At 47.6% G+C, this 22,571-nt stretch overlaps 2 protein-coding genes across 2 annotated transcripts in view; one reads left to right on the top strand and one right to left on the bottom strand.

The window, feature by feature from the left end:
* The window catches only part of LOC149366175 (pyrokinin-1 receptor-like), a 347,477-nt gene that overhangs the window by 119,366 nt on the left and 205,540 nt on the right, over nt 1-22,571 (top strand). The window lies entirely within an intron of this gene.
* LOC149366177 (uncharacterized) lies at nt 876-4,193 on the bottom strand. Its single transcript, XM_089549294.1, has one exon. It carries the CDS (start codon nt 4,191-4,193, stop codon nt 876-878), a length of 3,318 nt encoding a protein of 1,105 aa, XP_089405420.1.

Raw genomic sequence — 22,571 nt, forward strand, 5'->3', positions numbered from 1 at the left:
GAAACAAAGAACATGGTAACCAAAATTTTTATGTCTCAGTCCCTTTAACGACACTGTCACACCACTTGACATGAAACCCGAGAGAGACTGCTTACACTCCTTGTGCTCGTAATGAAACAGCTTAATTAACTCGATCTGTCGAAGAAACCCTCCACACGATAAGCTAGCCAAAGCAAGCAATGACGTTCACAAATTATAACACCGCACAACCTCACCTCACATCATGTGATTATTTTAGCTTGGACATAACGCTCGCTGAAAAATGATTTAGTCCTGGAGACTAGAAACCGTTTCTTTGCAGCACACCTGGGCCATAGAGGAGTATTTCGTGCCTGGAAATGAAGATTACTAATTCTCAACTAGACGCTTCAGAAACGCATGAACTTTGTCTTGATCAAGAAACACCACACCAAAAGGAGAACCTTTGAAAATTGCAAATTTTACTATTCGCACTCTCTCTAGGTAAACCGTGCGTTCACATACAATGCTTGTTTAGAAAGCTGAAAGGGCAGATCAGTTATCCACCGCCACTTTCGTACGATGGAAATTTAGAGACACAGTTCACAAACAATGCCTTAAAAATACACAGGGTAACGGAAAATCGAACTGAGAAAGCAAGTTCAATGAATTTAAGCGTCCTAAAAGGCAAAATCAGAGTAGTTAAGAGTCACCGTAACCTTCGCAAAATTTTGCCCGCTTTTAGCTCTGCAACGACAACCTGAGCACTACGATCGGCTTCAATTTAGTTCTGCTTTCAAACACACCGACGTACACATCATTACTGAATCTACACGCCAAGCAACCACAGTACGAATCTAACAGCCGTTGAACCACTGCAGTTTCCACGGCCAGCCATCGAGTCTCCTGAAAGGCACTCAGGCTTTAGGCAGTGGTCCTGAGGGCGGAACTTGCGCTGACACCGGGGACACCGGGGAGCAGACGCCGCTCGTTGGAGGAGACATGGGAGAGACGGGCGATGGGATGGAATGCGCTGGGCTGCTTGCAGGGTTCGACTGCGGCGAGAAGAACAGCTGCTGCATAGCCGGCGCACAGCGCAGGGGCGTTGGCTGATATGCGCCTGGAGCCGCCGAAGAGGCCACGGGGAGAGGCTGGCCCGGTTCAGCCAGTGACGGCCATCCCTCGGCCCCCACCGGTGGGAAAGGTCCAGGAGTCCAGGACGTCATCTCGTTGACCACCAGTCGGCTCCGACGGCTGGGCGACAACTTGATGCGTATGTGCATGGCGTCTTCGTCCTTCTTTGACTTGCGCTCCTCGGAGCTCATGTGGCTGCCTCCATTTTCGAAACCGGTGTGCATGGAGGAGTTGGGCATAGGCGGCGTCACCGGACGCCGCGGCCTGTCATCACCTCCATCCCGCAGCCGACGTCGGTGGGCCTTCTCCTGCTCGTACTTCCACTCTGCCAGGTTCTCCTGGAAGCGCTTATAGTCTCGCGCATAGCGTTCCCACGCTTGTTGGGCAACCTCTTCGGGTTCTGGCTCGTTAGCTTCCGTTGGGGACGTCACGCCTCCGCCAGCGTTGCCCGATGGCACTTCGTTTGCCGACTCATCTGCAGGGGAGACCTCCAAGATTTCTTCTTCGGACATGTCACGCTGAGCATTCACTTTGCATTCATCGTCCTCCTGGTCTCGCTGGCGTTCTCGATGCTTAAAGCGCCGCCTCTGACCTTTGCGCTCCTCCCTTTCTCTTGCCTTAAGTCGCGTCGAATCTGGCGAAGCTCTAGCGCCCTCGTCCAGCCACAGTTCTTCCTGCGATTGGTCGTAGTCGCACTCCCAGTCGCCCTCCCTCGTGTCCCCTAACATGAGCGACTGGCTGTGACGTAGCTCACGCCTTCTATACCTTCTGGAGCTCCTCCCGCTTCTCTGGCTTTCCGGAGGGGCATCTAGCAATCTAGAAGAACTGCGTCTGAACTCCCTATCGCGTGGCTGCCTTTCTCGGGAGATTCTTATTCGAAGTTCGGGCATGGAAGGTGTATCAGGCTCGACCGAGGCTCGCGGATGTGAATAGAAGCTTCGCTTGCGGTGAAGCCCTTCAGCCGGCTTGAGACGCCTGGATTCTCGCCGGGCGGGTTTGTAGTTGTCCTCGGGCAAGTCGCCGTACTTGTCTGAGCCATCTATTCCTACCGAGCTTCCGCACAGAAACACTTTGTCCGAGGGATCGCAGTAGCGTCTCAGCTCGCTCACCTCAGTGTTGCAGGCACTACGAGAGTAAACCGGTTCTAACAGCATGTTGGAAGCGTTCACAGTATCATAAGTCCTGTCTATGACTCTGAACGATCGAGTCCTTGCCGGAGGTGTTCTCTTGCTCAAACCCATTTCTTCTAGACAGTAATGGCAAGCCGGAAGCTTTCCAGTTATCTCGCCAACCATTTCAGTTCCGGCACCACAGCGGCAGCACTTGTTTAAAATCAAATATGTATCACTGCGTTGGCTGCCACTATCTTGGAGAGATCTTTGTTTTTGCCTTTCTTTGCAGTCCAGATAAAACCTTGCGAAGTCATAGGACGCGTCTGTGAGTGAAGTAGAGGAAACACCCTGACGTGAGTCGTATTTGTTGCGGTTGTCTTTGTCTCCAAGATACAAAACAAATTTTGATGCGGATGGCTTGTGGTGGTCTGGCTTTAGTTCTGAAACGACCACGTCTGAATCATCCAATTCTGAATCGTCTAATTCTGAATCGTCCTCATCAGAAATAGCTCTTTTAGACTTTTTACTTTTTTTGGGCTTCTCAGACGGCGCGCTGCTGTCTTCCTCAGACTCAACTTGCTTCTTCTTTTTGGATTTCTTATCCGTGGAGCTCTTATCCTTGATCGCCTTTTCCTTCGATTTTTTGCGCGGTGACGCCTCGTCCTTGGGAATCTTGTCCTTGGGTTTTTTGCGCGGCGACTCTTCTTCCTTGGCGGATTTGTCTTTTTTCCGAGGCGACTCTTCCTCCTTTGGTGGCTTGTCCTTTGCCTTCTTGCGCGGTGACTCTTCTTCCATCAGGACCTTCTCCTTCACCTTCTTGCGTGGTGACTCCTCTTCCATGGAAATCTTTACTTTGCGCGGTGACTCTTCGTCCTTGAGGCCCTTGTTTTTCGCCTTTTTGCGCGGCGATTGCTCATCCTTGAGGATCTTGTGCTTGGCTTTCTTGCGCGGCGACTCGTCTTCAATTATTAAGATCTTGTCTTTGCCATTCATAAACGGTAATTCTTCGCTCACAGAGTCTATCGGCATCTTGCGAGGCGCTTCCTCCAGGATGATGATCTTGTCTTTCCCCTTCTTAAGCGGCACTTCCTCGTCTACTAAGATCTTCTCTTTCGCTTTTTTGCGAGGCGATTCCTCCATAATGAGGATCTTGTCTTTGCCCTTTTTAACCTTCAGTTCCTGCTGTACCAGCGTTTTTTCTTTCACCTTTTTGCGCGGCGATTCCTCCTGCATGAAGACCTTGTCTTTCGCCTTCTTGCGCGGTGATTCCGGCTCTATGAAGACCTTGTCTTTACCCTTCTTAAGCGGGTATGCCTCGTCTACAAAGATCTTGTCTTTCGCTTTCTTGCGTGGTGATTCCGGCTCTATGAAGATCTTGTCTTTACCCTTCTTGAGCGGCAATGCGTCGTCTACAAAGACTTTGTCTTTTGCCTTCTTGCGTGGTGATTCCGGCTCTACTGTGGCCTTACCCTTTGACTTCTTAGGCGGTGACGCCTCCTCGATTATGGGGATCTTGTCTTTCGGTTTCTTGCGCAGGGATTCCTTGCCCGCGACATTTTTGCCTTTCGACTTCTTGAGCGGAGATGACGCCTCCTGGTCCTTCTTCTTACCGCTCAGCAGCTTACTACCGGTCGGTGACCGTGCATTCTTGGCGGTGTTCTTCTTAGTCGTCTGAGAGAAGCTGAACTCGCCCTCGGTGGACGGTCCGCTGTCCACGCTCGTCGACGGAGTCGGCCCAAGGTCACTCTCGCTGGCTGTGCTGCTCCCGGGTAGTCTGAGGCCTTTGGGGAACGTGAAAGCATCGGCGGGCAAACCGAGGAGCCCGGCGCCCCTGTCACCTTTCGTGGGGCCCTTGTCACCTTTGGCGGCGCCCTTCTTCTTCTTGCCCTTGCCATCCTTCTTGACGGCTCCGCGTCTCGGGGACGGTCTGTCGGACAAGGATGGCTCACTGACCGTCGTAGTGCTCGCGTTGTCGGTGGATGTTGTCATGGCCGGCCCCCGCCGCCCGTCATTTCTCCGCCGCTGCCCCTCTGGCCAGCGGCGATGATGCTGATGATGATGGTGATTACGGCTGCGCTCTTTTTCTCTCGGCTAAGCCATACAGAAAGAAAGACTGATCATTATGACGGTGATGATGCCTGTTTTCAGAAGCGCCCCAGAAAGCGTTCTTCTTCTTTGTCGCATTGCTTGTTCCAAGACCATCGCGCTATTATTGATGAGGAACTTGTTGCATCATGATGGGTCGATTAAAACGATCTAGGTAATTAGAAATTCCGGGCTTTGTATTACAGCAGACGTGACAACAGCCTCTCTGCCAATCATTTCCACCACATGAGCGCACCCACTGTGATTCCACAATATCGAACTTAGTCCAATCAGAAGGATACCTTACTTCTGTTAACTCGAATAAATCGTTTCGTTTTTGACACTCGTACCCCTTAAAAAATTTAAACATTTTCGAGGCGCCTGCGTGTGCCGGATCGTTCAAAGTGGATGTGTATTACTACTAATTATTTTTTAAAAAATAACAGCCTTTGAAACTGCGACAACAAAAAACAGGGATATCAGAACACTTTCCTCACATATTCTGAGGAGCCTACCAGCCTAGGGTTACAGAAAAAAGCTATGCAAATGCACGAAGGAAATCGTTAGTTAAATTTCTGTTCTTTTGGGCTTATTTTTTTTTATTCCAGGTGTCAGCTGAACTGAAATTAAGTGATGCGATGCGATAGCTACGCTCGAGTAAAGACATCAAATTGCGTTATTTCATATCAGATTTAAATGGGCCACGCTTTGATATAACGGAAGCTAAAGAGAGCGAAAGAGAGAAGGAAAAGCAAAGAAATGGTTATGATTGTGCTGAATATCGATATGCAGGAGACACAAAGCACGTGGAAAGACGAAAATCGCCCACCTTTTTTTCGCTTAGCCCCATTCAGTTGTACTGATCGCGGAATCAAGCATATGATTACGCGGTGGTCATTTCCTCGTTGAGCTCTCGAAAAAGGAGCCGATTTCCTGCTTCGTGCTGATGCGTATCGATCGAAAGTTCCTCCGCTTTACTGTCGTCGCTACTGATAGAGTGAGGCAGATAGGGCCTAATAGGATAAGAACTATAAGAAATATTATTCAATTAAAATAGTGGTGACTGCTACTTATTTTTCTATAGCGGAGGACCAGATAGACCCGGAAGGGGAGAATTTGGAGAGAGAGGTAAAGAAATAGAAAAGTGACGAACGCATGAAGATCCGAATGACGCATGACTACGGCAGGTGGTAACTATGCGGATCAATTATTCTACACAAAATTATCATACACACTACTAACATTTCTAAGTACTTTTCAAAAATAAGATGGTGATATTTATGCATCTTATGTACGAGAATTAATTATATGTATCAGCAGCGCGAACAAAACACAGGAAGAAGAAGGAGATGAAGGTAAAGAGCGCTTAACAAGAAATGTACTTGAATAACACCGTCTGTCGGACTAGTTGGTTGCGATCCATATGTATCAGCAGCGCGAACACAACACAGGAATAAGAAGGAGAAGAAGGTAAAGAGAGCTTAACAAGAAATGTACTTGAATAACACCATCTGTCGGACTAGTTGGTTGCGATCCATATGTATCAGTAGCGCGAATACAACACAGGAATAAGAAGGAGAAGAATGTAAAGAGAGCTTAACAAGAAATGTACTTGAATAACACCATCTGTCGGGCTAGTTGGTTGCGATCCATATGTATCAGCAGCGCGCACACCACACAGGAAGAAAAAGGAGAAGAAGGTAAAGAGCGCTGAACAAGAAATGTACTTGAATAACACCATCTGTCGAGCTAGTTGGTTGCGATCCATATGTATCAGCAGCGCGAACACCACACAGGAAGAAAAAGGAGAAGAAGGTAAAGAGCGCTGAACAAGAAATGTACTTGAATAACACCATCTGTCGGGCTAGTTGGTTGCGATCCATATGTATCAGCAGCGCGAACACCACACAGGAAGAAAAAGGAGAAGAAGGTAAAGAGCGCTGAACAAGAAATGTACTTGAATAACACCATCTGTCGGGCTAGTTGGTTGCGATCCATATGTATCAGCAGCGCGAACACCACACAGGAAGAAAAAGGAGAAGAAGGTAAAGAGCGCTGAACAAGAAATGTACTTGAATAACACCATCTGTCGGGCTAGTTGGTTGCGATCCATATGTATCAGCAGCGCGAACACCACACAGGAAGAAAAAGGAGAAGAAGGTAAAGAGCGCTGAACAAGAAATGTACTTGAATAACACCATCTGTCGGGCTAGTTGGTTGCGATCCATATGTATCAGCAGCGCGAACACCACACAGGAAGAAAAAGGAGAAGAAGGTAAAGAGCGCTGAACAAGAAATGTACTTGAATAACACCATCTGTCGGGCTAGTTGGTTGCGATCCATATGTATCAGCAGCGCGAACACCACACAGGAAGAAAAAGGAGAAGAAGGTAAAGAGCGCTGAACAAGAAATGTACTTGAATAACACCATCTGTCGGGCTAGTTGGTTGCGATCCATATGTATCAGCAGCGCGAACACCACACAGGAAGAAAAAGGAGAAGAAGGTAAAGAGCGCTGAACAAGAAATGTACTTGAATAACACCATCTGTCGGGCTAGTTGGTTGCGATCCATATGTATCGGCAGCGCGAACACCACACAGGAAGAAAAAGGAGAAGAAGGTAAAGAGCGCTGAACAAGAAATGTACTTGAATAACACCATCTGTCGGACTAGTTGGTTGCGATCCATATGTATCAGCAGCGCGAACACAACACAGGAATAAGAAGGAGAAGAAGGTAAAGAGAGCTTAACAAGAAATGTACTTGAATAACACCATCTATCGGACTAGTTGGTTGCGATCCATATGTATCAGCAGCGCGAACACAACACAGGAATAAGAAGGAGAAGAAGGTAAAGAGAGCTTAACAAGAAATGTACTTGAATAACACCATCTGTCGGGCTAGTTGGTTGCGATCCATATGTATCAGCAGCGCGAACACCACACAGGAAGAAAAAGGAGAAGAAGGTAAAGAGCGCTGAACAAGAAATGTACTTGAATAACACCATCTGTCGGGCTAGTTGGTTGCGATCCATATGTATCAGCAGCGCGAACACCACACAGGAAGAAAAAGGAGAAGAAGGTAAAGAGCGCTGAACAAGAAATGTACTTGAATAACACCATCTGTCGGGCTAGTTGGTTGCGATCCATATGTATCAGCAGCGCGAACACCACACAGGAAGAAAAAGGAGAAGAAGGTAAAGAGCGCTGAACAAGAAATGTACTTGAATAACACCATCTGTCGGGCTAGTTGGTTGCGATCCATATGTAATTGAACGTTTCGTGGCACAATCTTTCTTAAAAAAATGAAGAGCAGTTTTCACGTAATTTGTGTTTTTTTTTTTTTGTTCACATTTCATATCAATTCAATTGCTACATGCCTATTTCCTCCTTAATCGATGCATGCCTTGTAATGAAGGCTGCTGGCTCTAGTCAAATCACTTGCCTCTAAACCGAATTTTACTTCCAGTCTCCTCCATCACTGATGGAAACAAAAGTTCTTATTATTATTATCCATCATTACTGCTACTGCAGCGAAACAACGAAGGTACAAGCAAGGTGGGCTCAAGCAACAAGCTCTCACTAGCGACTAGCGCTAGTAAGCGCTTGTAGTATGCGCCTTCCTTAGCGTATAGTGCTTTTTTGCGCTGCAGCATTTTATCATGAACCGTTACCAGCATTGCCAAAATTTTTCCCTGCTCAGTATCACTGTGATTATATGATTACAGAAAACCATTTAGTGTAACGGCAACCAAGCTAGTTGTGCTGGGTTTCACGGCACGCACACATCTAGAGCTACCACGGTCGAGCATGGAAGCAATGAGAGGAAGACAGATGGAGAGAGAGAATGGAGTGTGGAGGTTGACGATTTCCGGATGCGACGAATTTCACGCATGACGTGCGATGACAAAACAGTAATACGCACTCTCTACCTCCCCCTCTCTCCCAAACATTCGGAAATGCTTCAGAGATCTTCACACTGAAAAGACGAGCAATGACGAAGAGAAACGAAATTTGACATGCGAACTAATAGGGAAATGTACTTCAGTAGAGTTAGTTCTTAGGCTAGTTCGTATTCTTGATTTAAACTCAGTTTGCAGCGCAATGGCACACGGCCAAAGAAAAGAAGCAGGAAGAGAAGAAAGACGAACACAGCGCTGTGTTCGTCCTTCTCTTCCTGCTTCTTTTCTTTGGCCGTGTGCCGTTGCGCTGAAAAACTATGAGTGTAAATAGGGAAAAAATTGGAGGGGACGACTAAGCTTCGTCTTAGATGTCTTAATGCCCATATATGCAGAACTGATGATTCTACACTCATTTTTTTAGATCTCTGGGAGCCCTCATACAAAGTACTGGTGCAGTGGAGCAGCAGTTAAGGGGGGACGAGGGTCTTAAAACTAACTTTTTTATTTATGGCTAGAATCTCATGAAATATTGCACACAGATGCATTTTTCTCTTCTGATTCCAAATATGCAGTCATAATTGAGCTGGTGGTCTTAGATCTTGCGAAGTCCAGAATGTAATTAGGTAATTTCTTACGCAGCTTTAATGAACTTTATCATTGCAATTTGTTGCTTTTATTTACATGAACTGATAGCCAGAGAGTTTCCATACCCGATGACATTCTTCGTTTTTCTCTAAAGGCATGCCATCCTGACATACTATGTCGAGAGTAAAAGGTCGCACTATATTACACGGCAACTCGTTAAGCTAATTGCGAATTGCTATTTATAAGTGGCCTAAACCAAAAATGTAAGAATGTCATCGGGTATGGGAATTTGCTGGCTATCAATTCATGTAAGTAAAAGCAACAAAATGCAATGAGAAAGTTCATTAAAGCTGCGTAAGAAATTACCTAATTACACTCTACAATTTAAGATAACTTTTGATCTAAGACCACTAGCTCAATTACGACTACATATTTGAAATCAGAAGAGAAAAACGCTTCTGTGTGCAAAATTTCATGACATTATAGCCACAAATAAAAAGGTCTGTTTTAAGGCCCTCGTCCCGCCTTAAGCGTGGGACGCCTTAAGCGTCGCGCAATCTCTCGCGACCAACCATTAATTTAACTGCCACCTGCTTCGGTGCGCAGTTCGCTCACAATCCGGTGGGCATGATGTGATATGACGTCGAAAGGTCACGTCACACTAGATGGTCCACCTGCCCGCTAGGTGGCTTCTCTGGGGATTTTTCGCGACAGCGTATACAGCTCGTTGTCCGAAATTATGGGCGTCTGCGTGAAAAGGATTGCATCGTGCTAATTTCTGATTCTAGCGATTGTTGATTGATTGGCCTGTAATAGGTGATGACGAGAGAATGATAATCGTTGTAATTAAATGATTATTTGATTAATTCAACGAAAAAATAAAAAAATTGAAAACAGGGTTCAAATGCGTCAAAATGCCCAGAATGAAAACCCAATGCTTGATGATGGTAATTAAGCAAATTTAGAGTGTGTAACTGAAGAAATAATTAATTTAAACAATAAAGAAATGCGTTCATTTACACCACCACCACCTGCAAGACGCTGTCGCGTTCCTGACTTACAGGCGAATCTTAAGCGTCCTTCAATTTTTCACGGATTTTTCGGTGACGCTCCACGACGCGGGATTTTCTGCCTCATGACCTTCGTAACGCTATCACTTAAACAGCGAAAAAAAAAAATGGCTCGCGGGAGAAAGCGAAGGTATTGCGCTACCGGAGACAAATTTTTGCGAGATTCCTCTTCCTTTATTTCATTTTTTTTTTTGCTACAGCATAGCACACAAGGAAAGCGTGCAGAACACCCGATGGTTGCAATGCAGGCTAAAGAGAAGAAAAAGAAACACATAAAAGCATTCTCATACAGCTCCCGAAGGGGGATGGGGGGGGAGGGGTCATTCTGCAGTGCGGCCAACGGCGGCAACAAGCTCGGCCCAGCCGCTACTGGTGTCGATCGCCGAAACAAGACCATCCGGTTGAATGGAGCAACAACGCACAAGCTCAGTGGACAAGAGTTTCCGAGCGGAGGAAAGTCCAGGCATATCGGAATCGGGACAAGGAGAGTTAGCGTTCCGCGCACGTCATCCAACCAGAGCTGCGTGCCAGGGAAAACTGGGGGAACGGTGTTAACGACTTTCGAAGGTTCGTCTTTCAGTTGCTTCTCTTTAACTGCGGAAACAGTTCCCGACCTCGGCATCGTGTCCCAGGAAAACGGCCCTGACGTGCCTGCTATAAAAGGGCGCGATGAAGAGTTTGCGAGTTTACTTTTGCGGACTTTATGTAGTTTCTTCTTATGCTTGACGGGCGCGATCTTTACGGGGTTCAAGGGAACGTTCAGACGCTAGAGAGTACTGAAGATGAAAGAGGTATAATGCGCATGGTACTGCGTGCATCGATGCAATAGTTTCTCCAATCAATGTTGGTTTGTTGTCGGTCTTGCTCATGGCTACACATCCCTCCATAGCTTTACTAGACAACGTGGATGTTGTGTTTTCGATGAACGGGCTTTGCCTAAATAGTAGGATCACCTCGATGTAGAAGCCGAAACGTCATGAATACTGGAAGCGCGCAATTGAGTTTTCAGGACTGATCGTCATAATGTAATGCAAAGCCGCCGTGGTGGATGAGTGGATGACTGCAGGCCCAAAAGACGCGCACTGATCCCGGCCGTGGCAGTCGAATTGCAATGGAGGCGAAATACGAGAGGCCCGTTGTAAGGTATCGGTAGCGTTCGCGGGGGTAATCGGAACGCGGCTGGGGGCACTCAAAGCGGAGCGTCTCCTTTCTTGGAACGCGGCCGCTCGCGAACGCGCTGGGAAGTACGGGTGTCCACCCCACCCGCGGTACCGATTCGCACACGTGCTGGCACGGATGTGTATTTGTGTTTGTTCTATTTTTATTTTGTGGTGGAGGGAATGTTCTCTGCACGTACTGGCACGACCGTGCGTTTGTATTTGTGGAAAGGGCGTTTTGCCCTACGGAAGCTGGAGGGCTGGCCAGGCTCTTGATAAACCAATCATGTGAACATTGTGACATGATTGGAAGCTACGAAATGTGGGCCGGGCCTTTAGGGCTTTAAAACCGGGCCCCGGAGCGGGAAGCGGGGTTCTGCGCTAATGTGAGATGCTACGCATCTTCGGCCACGCCGAGTAGGGGCCTCCCCTAGTATTAGCCAGTTCCACCTTTTTGTTGTTTGGTTTGTCCTTTTTGCGGCTTAATGTGTCTAGTGCCTTAACTTGTATCTATTGTAAATACTGTACATAAAATTTGAAGTGTTCGCCTTACCCCTGCGTCTCAACTGAACACAAGACCGTCTCTGACGGGCACCCCTGGTGCGAAGAGCTTCAGTCTTCCAGTTGGAACAAACCGTCTCTGGTGGGGCACCGCTGGTGCAATAAGGAAGACGAAAGAACCTGTGTGAAAATTTACTGGCGCAGTCGACAGGATCCTGCGGCCATCGGAAGACGGCGCAGGAAGAAGACAAGGCAGGGAGAAAGGTGACGACAAGGCGACAGGTCAGCGTTCGTGAACGGACCTGCGGAGACACGGCGGCAAGGACGCAAGGACCACGGCAGTAGTCCAGCGACGCGGGACTGCGTCCGGTCAAGGAAGCAGCGCGTCGGGAACTCGACGATCACCGGCGGCGGACCAGCGGCGTGCGACAGCTCATCGCAGCGTCCGGGGAAAGTGGCGGTGGACCCCGACGCCAAGGAGCTGGCAATGCGGATCGACGCATCGAAACCGTGAGTTTCCTTGGTCGCATTGTTCACGTCCCTGTGTTCGAGCCGATAGGACATCTGAGGGGTACGGAAGACGGTATGGAGAGCTATCCAAGCCTGCCCTCACTTGATGTGAGGTACCAAGTGGAATTAGCGAAGGCGCGCTTAGCGTACTTTCAGGCTGAACTTGCGAAAGTGAATGGAGGAAGGGCGCCGCTGTGCGAGGAGAAACCTCAGGATGTTAAGTGCGTCTTGGAGGAATTAGAAGCAAAGCGCCAGCAGCTAGCGCTGGAGCTCGCTGAGCTCAAGGAGTCTAAGAGAGCTAGTGAACTAGCGAGGGACAACTACTCCGAGTCGCGAGAGGAGAGGACACCTGTGCTGGAAGGTAAAGCGTTATGCTTGTCAAGCACAGGTCAAGAAAACAGCCGGGCAAAAGTACAAAGTGAGCCAGATTTCTGCGAAGCTAGAATCGCAGTTGAAAGTATCGTGACGGAACGCAGCGTCGCGGTATTAGAGGCGGTGAACGCGCACTCCGAGGATCCGGCCGCCCAGGTTAGCTCTACCCCAAATGACACCAGGGACGCGGACGCGAGTTCAGGATTGTTGGAAATCACTCTAATTCCAAAAACTCGGTCTCAAGCGAGCTGCGAAAAAGAGCATTTCGTTCAGCAGGGGGCGGTCGGTGAGGACAGACGTCAGATCGGCGAGCGAGTGAAAGAAGGAAGTCTGGCGTTGCCGCAACCGCACACTGTGTCGGTCATAGGGCATGAAGGGCCTCGTAGCCTTATTGATAGCAATAGCCTTTCATCCGAGGCAGAGAGCGGAGGTGGGCCTGCTGGGCCGACCGGGCAGAGCGCCGCGCAGTTGTCGAACGCACCCGGTGTGTGTCCTGCCAGGTCGTTTGAGGACCCGGAAATGAGTGGCGACTTGCCGCAAGGCAAGCTCGGGTCAAGTGACCGCGAGGGACCTCATGGAGCCTCGGAGTTAGACAATGCCACGAAGCCGGCAAATGCCTATCCAGCAGAGAACGGCAACGTCAGTGTTTGCCCGAGCAGGAACGGGGCAAATGGCTCTAAGCGAGGCGAAGTGCCAGGACGCAGGTGCGCAGCTTTCATGTTGAAAGTCGGTTCGTGGAACAGTATGTTCCGTGCTAGAGGTCGGCATATCAAGTGTAGCGAGACTGACTGTACTGCTATATTTGGACGGGCCAGGGGCTATGCTCTTTACGCACCACGCGTGTCGTACTGGTGCGCCGGAGAGAGAGTGCTCTCAAGTGCGTCGCATGGTCAGAGATTTTCACCTATCGATGACCAGGACGTTTTTGATCCTGGAGGGCACCGTCTTTTCAGTTCACGCCCCGCTGTGGCACCAGCCTGACGAGCATAGTGGCCATTAGGTGTTAATCGTGTCGAATGAGGCACGTGTGGGCTCGAACGCGCACAGGGACGCTCGGTGCGACTAAGGAGGCTCACGTGGCCCGTATCAGTGCTACTGAACGCTCCAGTTGCGAGTGTCGGTGTGTGTGTGTCGAGCAGGACGCGGGTGTGCATGCTGGTGAACTGGGTGCAACGCACCAACTTGGACGCTGTGTTACGGCGCACGGCAGGCATGCCACTGTGTGTATTTAAGTGTGCATTTTGCGTAATGTTGTGTGGTGCCCGTGTGCATTTTTTTGTTTTTGGTTTTGTTTGTGCCAGTGCTAGTGTATCTGCGGCATGTAACCCACAGGGTGGTTTTGTGACCCGTACCGATCCCTTTGTTATAATTCTAAAAGTGCCATTTGAGCCCTTTGTAGAATCTTGGGAAGGGCGTGTAAGGTATCGGTAGCGTTCGCGGGGGTAATCGGAACGCGGCTGGGGGCACTCAAAGCGGAGCGTCTCCTTTCTTGGAACGCGGCCGCTCGCGAACGCGCTGGGAAGTACGGGTGTCCACCCCACCCGCGGTACCGATTCGCACACGTGCTGGCACGGATGTGTATTTGTGTTTGTTCTATTTTTATTTTGTGGTGGAGGGAATGTTCTCTGCACGTACTGGCACGACCGTGCGTTTGTATTTGTGGAAAGGGCGTTTTGCCCTACGGAAGCTGGAGGGCTGGCCAGGCTCTTGATAAACCAATCATGTGAACATTGTGACATGATTGGAAGCTACGAAATGTGGGCCGGGCCTTTAGGGCTTTAAAACCGGGCCCCGGAGCGGGAAGCAGGGTTCTGCGCTAAGGTGAGATGCAACGCATCTTCGGCAACGCCGAGTAGGGGCCTCCCCTAGTATTAGCCAGATCCACCTTTTTGTTGTTTGGTTTGTCCTTTTTGCTGCTTAATGTGTCTAGTGCCTTAACTTGTATCTATTGTAAATACTGTACATAAAATTTGAAGTGTTCGCCTTACCCCTGCGTCTCAACTGAACACAAGACCGTCTCTGACGGGCACCCCTGGTGCGAAGAGCTTCAGTCTTCCAGTTGGAACAAACCGTCTCTGGCGGGGCACCGCTGGTGCAATAAGGAAGACGAAAGAACCTGTGTGAAAATTTACTCCCGTGTACTGTGCGATGTCAGTGCACGTTAAAGAACCCCGGGTGGTCTAAATTTCCGGAGCCCTCCACTATGGTGTCCCTCACAGCCTGAGTCACTTGGGACGTTAAGCTACCATAAACCATAAACCGTTATAATGCTTGACGCAGTGTCTCAAAGCAATATTTAGGCCCTTCATAAAACCATCTGTGTGTGATTGACCAATGTCCTTCAACACTGCCCGTCATGCGCCACAAAGACGATATGTGTCTGGTATAGTAGGCATAGCCAGAGACGCTCCCAGCTGAATAGTTGACTCGGCGACATCTACTAAGAGAAGTGAGAAGGCGTGTGTAATATTCTATTCCACTAAACTGATGGATACGCAATTTCTTTGTCTATCCTGCTACTGTCCAATTCCTAAGGATAATGACTGCTGTTGGGCTCAGCTTGCACATCAACCGCAATCGATGCGTTGCATGATGCGCACGACTAAAACGTGCAGAGTATTGAAGAAATGTTCGAAAAATAGCTTCAGTACTGGTTAGGAAATTGCTGAGATTGCCTTAAACACATCATGAACTTGGACGGTGCATATTTATGCAACCTGTTCGTGGAAACCGCCATGCTCCCAACTGGTTGGGCAACTCTACATACTGCTATCGAGAAAAATGTCTAGTTTAAACAATTTATTCGTCTGTCTGCTGGATTATGCGGCGGGCTCTAAAGTTTATGCCCAAATGCAATGCAGAGAATTGTATGTGGCAACCCGTTGCAAAGCCATATCACTGCCAACTATACAATTCACGTGTCGCAGTTTAATGCATGAAAGCGACGACTTGCATTTAGATGGCGGCAAAACACAGAGCTGTTCGGAAACGCAGATTTATGTACACGTAAAAAATAGATATAGGCTGTACAAATAATTGACAGTCACGAGCGGTTGCGCCAGCCATAGCTTGCGCTATAGCTATAGAAAAATAAAGATATGTTCGTTTTAGCATCATTAATCACTGGGGAAGGCATTAAGAAAAGCCGGTACAAAAATATCTAAATGCGCTCATATTCAAAATGAAGACGGGGTGCTGAATGATCATGGTACAAATCAATATTAGACGCGTGGTGTGATGAAAAATTAAACAACAAACCTAACGACATCCGGTAGATTTTCGCTTCAATCTAACATTTTGTATTCGTTTGGAAAGTTATGATGCCTAATGAAAGGCTCGGCGCTCTCAAACTGCTGTCAAATACGAGCCATTTTTCATCCAAAGTGAAAAGCGCTGCCGGAAAGGAGTTCTTCCGGCTGAAAGGCAAGCTTCGTGTTGAAGGTCGTTTCGAAGGGAACGACGTGATATCTGTTTCACGATCATCGAAGCATTACTTTCTGTCTTGTCATTCATGAGCACGGAACAAACGTATCGAACGGGGAGACGCTAAATGAATGAGGCGTGAAGCACAAAATCCTAAGGAAACCCCTTATTTTAAAAATTTTTTGTTTTAATGAGAATGAATGTAAAAAAAAAAAATCTAGTCTATTGAAGAAGCTACGGTCACGACTACAGCGTTGACAGGTCCGTGTTATTCGGCGTAAATTAATAGGCACCTCGGCCACTCTTTCGATTAAGCGAACCAGATTACAGATTGTCTTCTTGATAAAGAGGGATAATTCGCCAGTTTCTTTCGTCGAGTTCTAAGGGAGCTATGAGAAAAGAGATGTAACGTGAAAAAGAAATCGGTAGCTAAACAGAGATGTCAAAAGAAAAGCGTGTATTTCCGTTCGACAGAAAATAAATCAAGCGGAGAGTACAGGACATGGTCCTTAACGATTCCTACCGTTAGACAAAAGGAAAAAAAGAGAGAAAGGAGAAAAAGGAGAAAAAAAGGAAGAGAACCAGTCGAAGCGGTATAAATTATTTTTCGGGACTATACCCTGCACATTCTCCCGTTTTAGAACGGGAAACAGCGTCGAGTTTGTCAGCTTTTGTTTTCTCTACTTTTTCTTTCTAAAGCTAGGGAGGAAATGAAGGTCACAGACAAGCTATAGACAAGCGATAGCGGCGCTCGACTCGGGCATGTTGAGTCTCCCCGCTCTAGGGCTGCTACTACGAAGAAGGACTCGCACTTGAGCGATGCGACCAGTTTCGTGTTCCGTCTCACTGCACCCACCAAGCGTAGGCGCCTTCGCTTTGCCTCCTCTTAATGTGCGTCGCTCGATGGGCTCCGAATGGCGAGTCGTTAAGTGCTGACATCGCTTCCTCCGCTCCGTACTTGCTCGCTCTCAGCCGCCGGCTCGAAGGCTTGGGCGTCGTCGTTAGCGGCGCTGCTGGCTTTCTTGCTCACTGCCGCGGTGATGGACGCCGATGTTGCGACCGGACTCGATATATATGTCTATAGATCCGAGACGCTTTCGCCGGTGGTGGCGCAACGGGCGGTATACACATTGCTGCTGTGGCCGAGCTACGGCCGAGCTACGGCCGAGCTATGGCCGAGCTATGGCCGAGCGATGTTCGCTAGCCATGAGCTGGCCTTGAGCGCTTCTGCGGTACATAGCGGCGTGTCCGTTTGCCGTCCGTATTTATATGTCTCTGCGTTGATCGAGACAAGGACGCGGAAATGTGAGGGGATTACGGGAAGGAAGCCCGAGTTATCATTTGCAGACGCCTGCTTTCTTTCTTTCTTTGCAGCTGTAGTTGCGTGAGTGACTGCATCCGAGTAAACGGTGTACACATCGGAAATATGTCTTAACCAAAAACTGCTGATTAGACGCCATTGACGGAACACAGCCGCTTTCCGGAAATTCGTCCTGCATGCTTGTGTTTTGCAATAGATTCTAAGCCATGCGTACTCTCGCTTCATGCCCGTAGGTGGGACTATCATGTTGCATTTGCGAGTGGATGTTTTTTTTCTTTCTTTCATGGTATTTATACTACATGGTTATGTACAGAAAGGACATATATACACACACATATGGGTGTGTGTATACAGAAATAAAACTATTCCCAGAACACCTAGGTAGGCGCTACGTGGCACAAACATGATAGAAAACATAACAGAACTAAAAGGCCGGCAAGGGTATGCAGCGCATCAGAAGAGGAAATCAATCCGGTAAAAAGTCCAGTTCTTTGTAAATGTCCGTTACCTGCAGCAACATTCGGCTAAAATGAATTCTGGTCGAAACAAGAGGTTCAACGTTGCGGTCTTGCATGCGCGTTTTCCAAAGGCTATCAGAAGAATCATATCATAGGGTTTCGAGTCAGGTTGGGGAACAACTACAGTGTGCGCTGCCTTGTAGTTTTTGCGAGTGGATGGTGCTTTGAGAATGTGCAGAGTTTAGCCACGTGACCCTGTCAGCTCCTGCCCTCCGCTGCCACGAATGCCAGGGCGCGGATATGTATTGCAGAAATTAATTCCATCGATTAGATTTCAAAGTTTCGTCGACGAACTGCCGCGCACGCATCGCATAAATAACGAACAACGGGTAATCCTGGTACAGTCTCAGCCGGGCAATCATGAAGGATGTCGCCTCGTTAATAGCGTACACTGTGTACATGATCATAAGGAGCGTACACCGCTCATAATGGCGGCGTAATAGGAAGGCAAGTGGTCATCGTTATCTAAGAGGGTTTGGAAAATGAAGATGATGAAGAGGACGTATAAACATCCGATCATGAAGAGGAAGATGACAGTTCCAATAGAATAACCTGATTTCTCATTCACTGTACATGCGCCTTTTCTTGATGTTGCAACAATAGCATGGGCTTTTGTAATAGCTTCGGCTAGAAGGACAGCAGAAAAAAAAAGAGAATTTCTCTTCCTGTCCTACACACTGAGCGAAGAAGAAGGTATAAAAGATTACCGAGTTAGGCTTGAAGGAAGAACATTACGAAGATGAATGAGTGTTGACCAAATTACAATCGGTGCACAATTGGTGGGAGTGTATTTTTGCAGGAATTACACGCAACCTTACGCAGATGTACGTCTTTTTTTGGCTGGGAGAGAGCTGGGATATGTACATATTTTTCTGGGAGTGCTCGTATATTTCTCGCTTCTTTCTCGTGACAAGAAAGAAAAATGCGGGCTTCTTGCTTTAGAAGCGTTGGTGACTTTTCTGGTGTTCTAGCCTTTAGTTCATTTCAGCATCCTATGAGCTAAAAAACGTTTGACAATTTTATCTGAGCCCTCATTAATTTTCTAGTTAGAGCCTATGCGGTAAGGAAGTGCAAGCGTGAGTAGGAAGCTTTTGTGGCAATCTTGTGAATTTAGACCAGTATCGGAAGAATAAAATTCATTGCGAAGTCGACACGGAGTGTAGCTTCACCGTCACCTGTTATAAGACAGCAAAACGAAGTAAACACTAAGTAACAGTTGAGACAAAAACAACTGTGTGATTGTAGAATGCAAATGGGAGTACTGACACGACCAATTAGATTTTTTCGAGCAAAAAACGTGATCGCGGAGTGGGACGCGAGTATGTAGCGCATTAGGCGGGTGAGTGAGGTTGTTTTTACGTGCAGTAAGAGTAAAAAGGTGTTATCGATGAGCTGATGATGTATCCGAAGATCTATTAGAGCAAAAGATAGGATACCAACGTAAAAAAAAAAAAAAACAGGCGACAGTGTCCCATGTGAAAACATTGGTATGATAACTGAGCAGTATAGTGCTACCCCGTCTGGCGTACGAAGCATATTACTGGAGGTCACAGGAAAAAAAAAATCATTTCTTAACAATCATAACATAGGTTGAAGGTCATGGCGGTTTGCTGTGATTTTTTTTTTTCAAAGCAAAACAGGCCGCCCCTCCAGGAATGAAGAATGATGGTCGGTGGCTGAAAATTAAACACATCTGATCAAATTATCGTGAAAAACATGGCGGCAAGTGGCGTGAAGATCTTCATAGTAACGTCGGAAGCCGGCGCGCAAACTCCACAAGTCTGTAGCACACAGATATGAGACGCTTAGGCAAAATTGGACTTGACTGAAGCGGCCTCGATTCCTAAGCAGTATTTAACGCCTTTTCTTTTCAACGCCCACGCTTCGAACGAAATGAAAAATATCTTGAGCATAATTGATAGGCCCGGCGGCGGTGGCTCAGTGGTTATGGCGCTCGGCTGCTGACCCGAAAGATGCGGGTTCGATGCCGGCCGCGGCGGCCGAATTTAGATGAAGGCGGAATTCTAGAGGCTTGTGTACTGTGCGTGTCAGTGCACGTTAATGAACCCCAGGTGGTCGAAATTTCCGGAGCCCTCCACTACGGCGTCCCTCATAGCCTGAGTTGCTTTAGGACGTTAAATCCCAGTAAACCAATAAACCAAACCATAATTTTTAGGTCGCGAGGAGGCCCGAAAGACAAACTTCTTGCTTTTATACAGTGTGTGGCATAGCCATTGTACTTAGCAAGATTAGGTCAACTTCGTAGGTGACACTTGTAGGTCTCATACGAAGGTCATTCCTAACAATGTTCCATTTGCGATGTTGATCTCGCCTACGAGCTACGATGTCCCTAACGACCGAACAGTCGCCGAGACAAATCCAGCGGAAACGGCGCACAACCCTGTGCGTTCGACCACAATCTTCTCGTTCCTTCGTCCAAGTCGGTGGACCACCCAGAATCGTCGTCCTTACCCAGACAGGGCCTTACTGGGATAACTGGCTGAAGCTAGGCCTAACGAAGGGGACACGGGGTGGCCGGAACATGGCTCCACTGGCGTCTCCCGTTCTAATTAAGACGAGGGATCTGGCCTTGACAGCTGCCGCCCTAGGGGGAGGATCACGCGGAAGTTCCCGGATGTCCCTTTGGCTACTGACACTGGCTGTGGCCCTGCTGATTCCTTTGTTCCTACTGCCTACCGGACAAGCCCGCCAGCCTGCTCGGCTGCTTCGTTATAAGTTTCCTAGTCTGAGCGATATCCCCGAGCGGGAAACCAGTTTCTCCATTTTTTTCTTTTCGGCAGCTGCCCTCGCGATCTTGGAGATTAGAATGTCCGGAGAGTTTCCGGACTTCAAAATTGTGTTTCGTGTAGTTAGACAGGCTTTCGAGGAGAAAACTGCCAGACAGGCGAGGGGAAACGAATGAAGACTAGTTTTGTATGAGCGGCATCGGTCAACGTCTATTCTTGTCGGCGGTGCAGAAAAGCGGCACTTCCGGCTTGATGTTTGATGAACTGTGATGGCGATCGGCTTTTGAGACTTCTGGGGCGCGTTTCACTGGAGCTAGAAAGTGGGTAGGTGAAGTAGAAAATGCCTTCGAACCAAAAGCGTAAGAAGATTTTAATCCCGCGATTCCTAGGCAATGATAACTTCTGAGAAGGCTTGGGAGCTTAAGGAATTCTATCATATCTAGTCCCTTGAGTAAACATATGTTTATTAACTGGGAGAATTATTGAGAAAGAGGTGATTACAGGGTTACTAAATGAAGCTAATCTAGCTAAGCAAAGAGGAGAAACCTCGCCCGTGCCACTAAGATATCACGGGCAGAAGTAGAAGTAGTTGAAGAAACCGGTGAGTGGTTAAGATAGCAAACACCTACAAGTTACTTTGAGCACTACTACTACTACTAGTACTATTGATGCTACTGCACCGACAGGAAACACGGGAAGGGAGCGTAAGAGCTGTCGCTTTAAAAAACAATGCTTAAAACTAGTAATTCACGCTAAAATGGGTAAAGGCACAACACATTTAATCTCTTTGCCGGAATCAGTGGTAAAACTGTTGCTGAGGTCCAACATAAATGTGTAAGACAATTGTGCGACTTCAAAAAGAAATCGTTGAATGCAGGTCATCATAAGGAGGAAAAAATTCTTCCGAGTAAAGAAAAAAGAGGGCAGAACAATTTAAAAGGGAGATTTCCTGGGCAACTGAGAAGGTCTAGAGGAAAGCATTTTGAAATTAAGTAAAATATTTAGCATACACCTATGTCCCCTTTGGTAAGGGTAATGAAAAAAATAAAAGCCACCCCAAAGTTTCAAGAAAAAGAAACAACCCAAAGGGATAGTTATTTTAGAACAGCGCATATAAAACAGAGAAGAGGAAGCAAATAGCATGCAACCCTTTAAAACATATATAAATTATATCTAATGAATCAACATGTTTGGCATGGTGCCATACGTAAATATGTTATATGTGTACACATCTGAGCGCATGTAAGGAAACACGGTAAATTCCTTGTCAAAAACATCCCCAGCAAATATTTCAACGCAATACTTCCTTGCGGTGCTTTCAATCTTTCTTACAATCTGGGAGACGGTTACCTCCGCTCAGCGAACTGTAGCTGTATATACGCGATATGCTGGAAACCAGGCTCTGTTAGAAATGTTACAAAATACCCGTTGTTTTAAGCTGTTTGCCGTGTGCCTCTTACATTAATTAATGTTTCTTGGAAATCTCTTCACCTCTTCAGTCTTTTGTTCGCTTTAAACGAGCGATTGTACCGATAATTCAAGAGAATAAGATGTGTTTATTAATCGTCGCTAAGCGTCTCCTAAACCTACACGTCACAACACGCTTTTCACAGAAGCACGCATTTTAAACGGCTCACAGTAAGCGGATGAAAGAAAGAATAAATGAGCAAAACTCTCAGTAGCTCGCGCATCTACCAAGAACGACTTCTATCTATAGCGGAGAGCGCGCTTATCGCCGAAGTAAACACGGCCGGATTAGGTTTGGCAACAGTGCCGCACTGGGCTACGAATAACGCGCAAATTTCAGAACCGTGGGGTTCTTTCGCAAGCGAAGTCCAGACTGTATACCCCTTCAACCCCTCCCCCCCCCTCCTTCAGCGCCCTCCCACCCACACACGCTTGCAACTCTTTCACATGAAGAATCACCGTAGGCGCGTGTGCACGGAGAATTCACGAAAAAGTTATGAAGAAATTGCAGCGCCAGACCATGATTGGATTAGAGCCAGCGAAGACCGATTGGCACATATCCTGGAAGGCGTAGCTGTTAGCTCCCAGTTCGAGGCTTTGTAAAATGTAAACGCGAAGCAGGGTTCAATACCTCTGTATATTTTCGTCGGCCCGAATTCGGCTTTTTTAAGCGTCGGCGTTGGCTCGGCTCAGCGGCTGAAGCGGCCGCGT

This window comes from Amblyomma mixtum, chromosome 1 (genome assembly GCF_055824585.1).
Source record: "Amblyomma mixtum isolate Tamu chromosome 1, ASM5582458v1, whole genome shotgun sequence".
Classification (NCBI taxonomy): Eukaryota; Metazoa; Arthropoda; class Arachnida; order Ixodida; family Ixodidae; genus Amblyomma; species Amblyomma mixtum.

What these genes read in the sequence shown, in the direction of transcription:
- LOC149366177 (XM_089549294.1), bottom strand. Translation starts at nt 4,193, where the DNA reads ATGACAACATCCACCGACAACGCGAGCACTACGACGGTCAGTGAGCCA.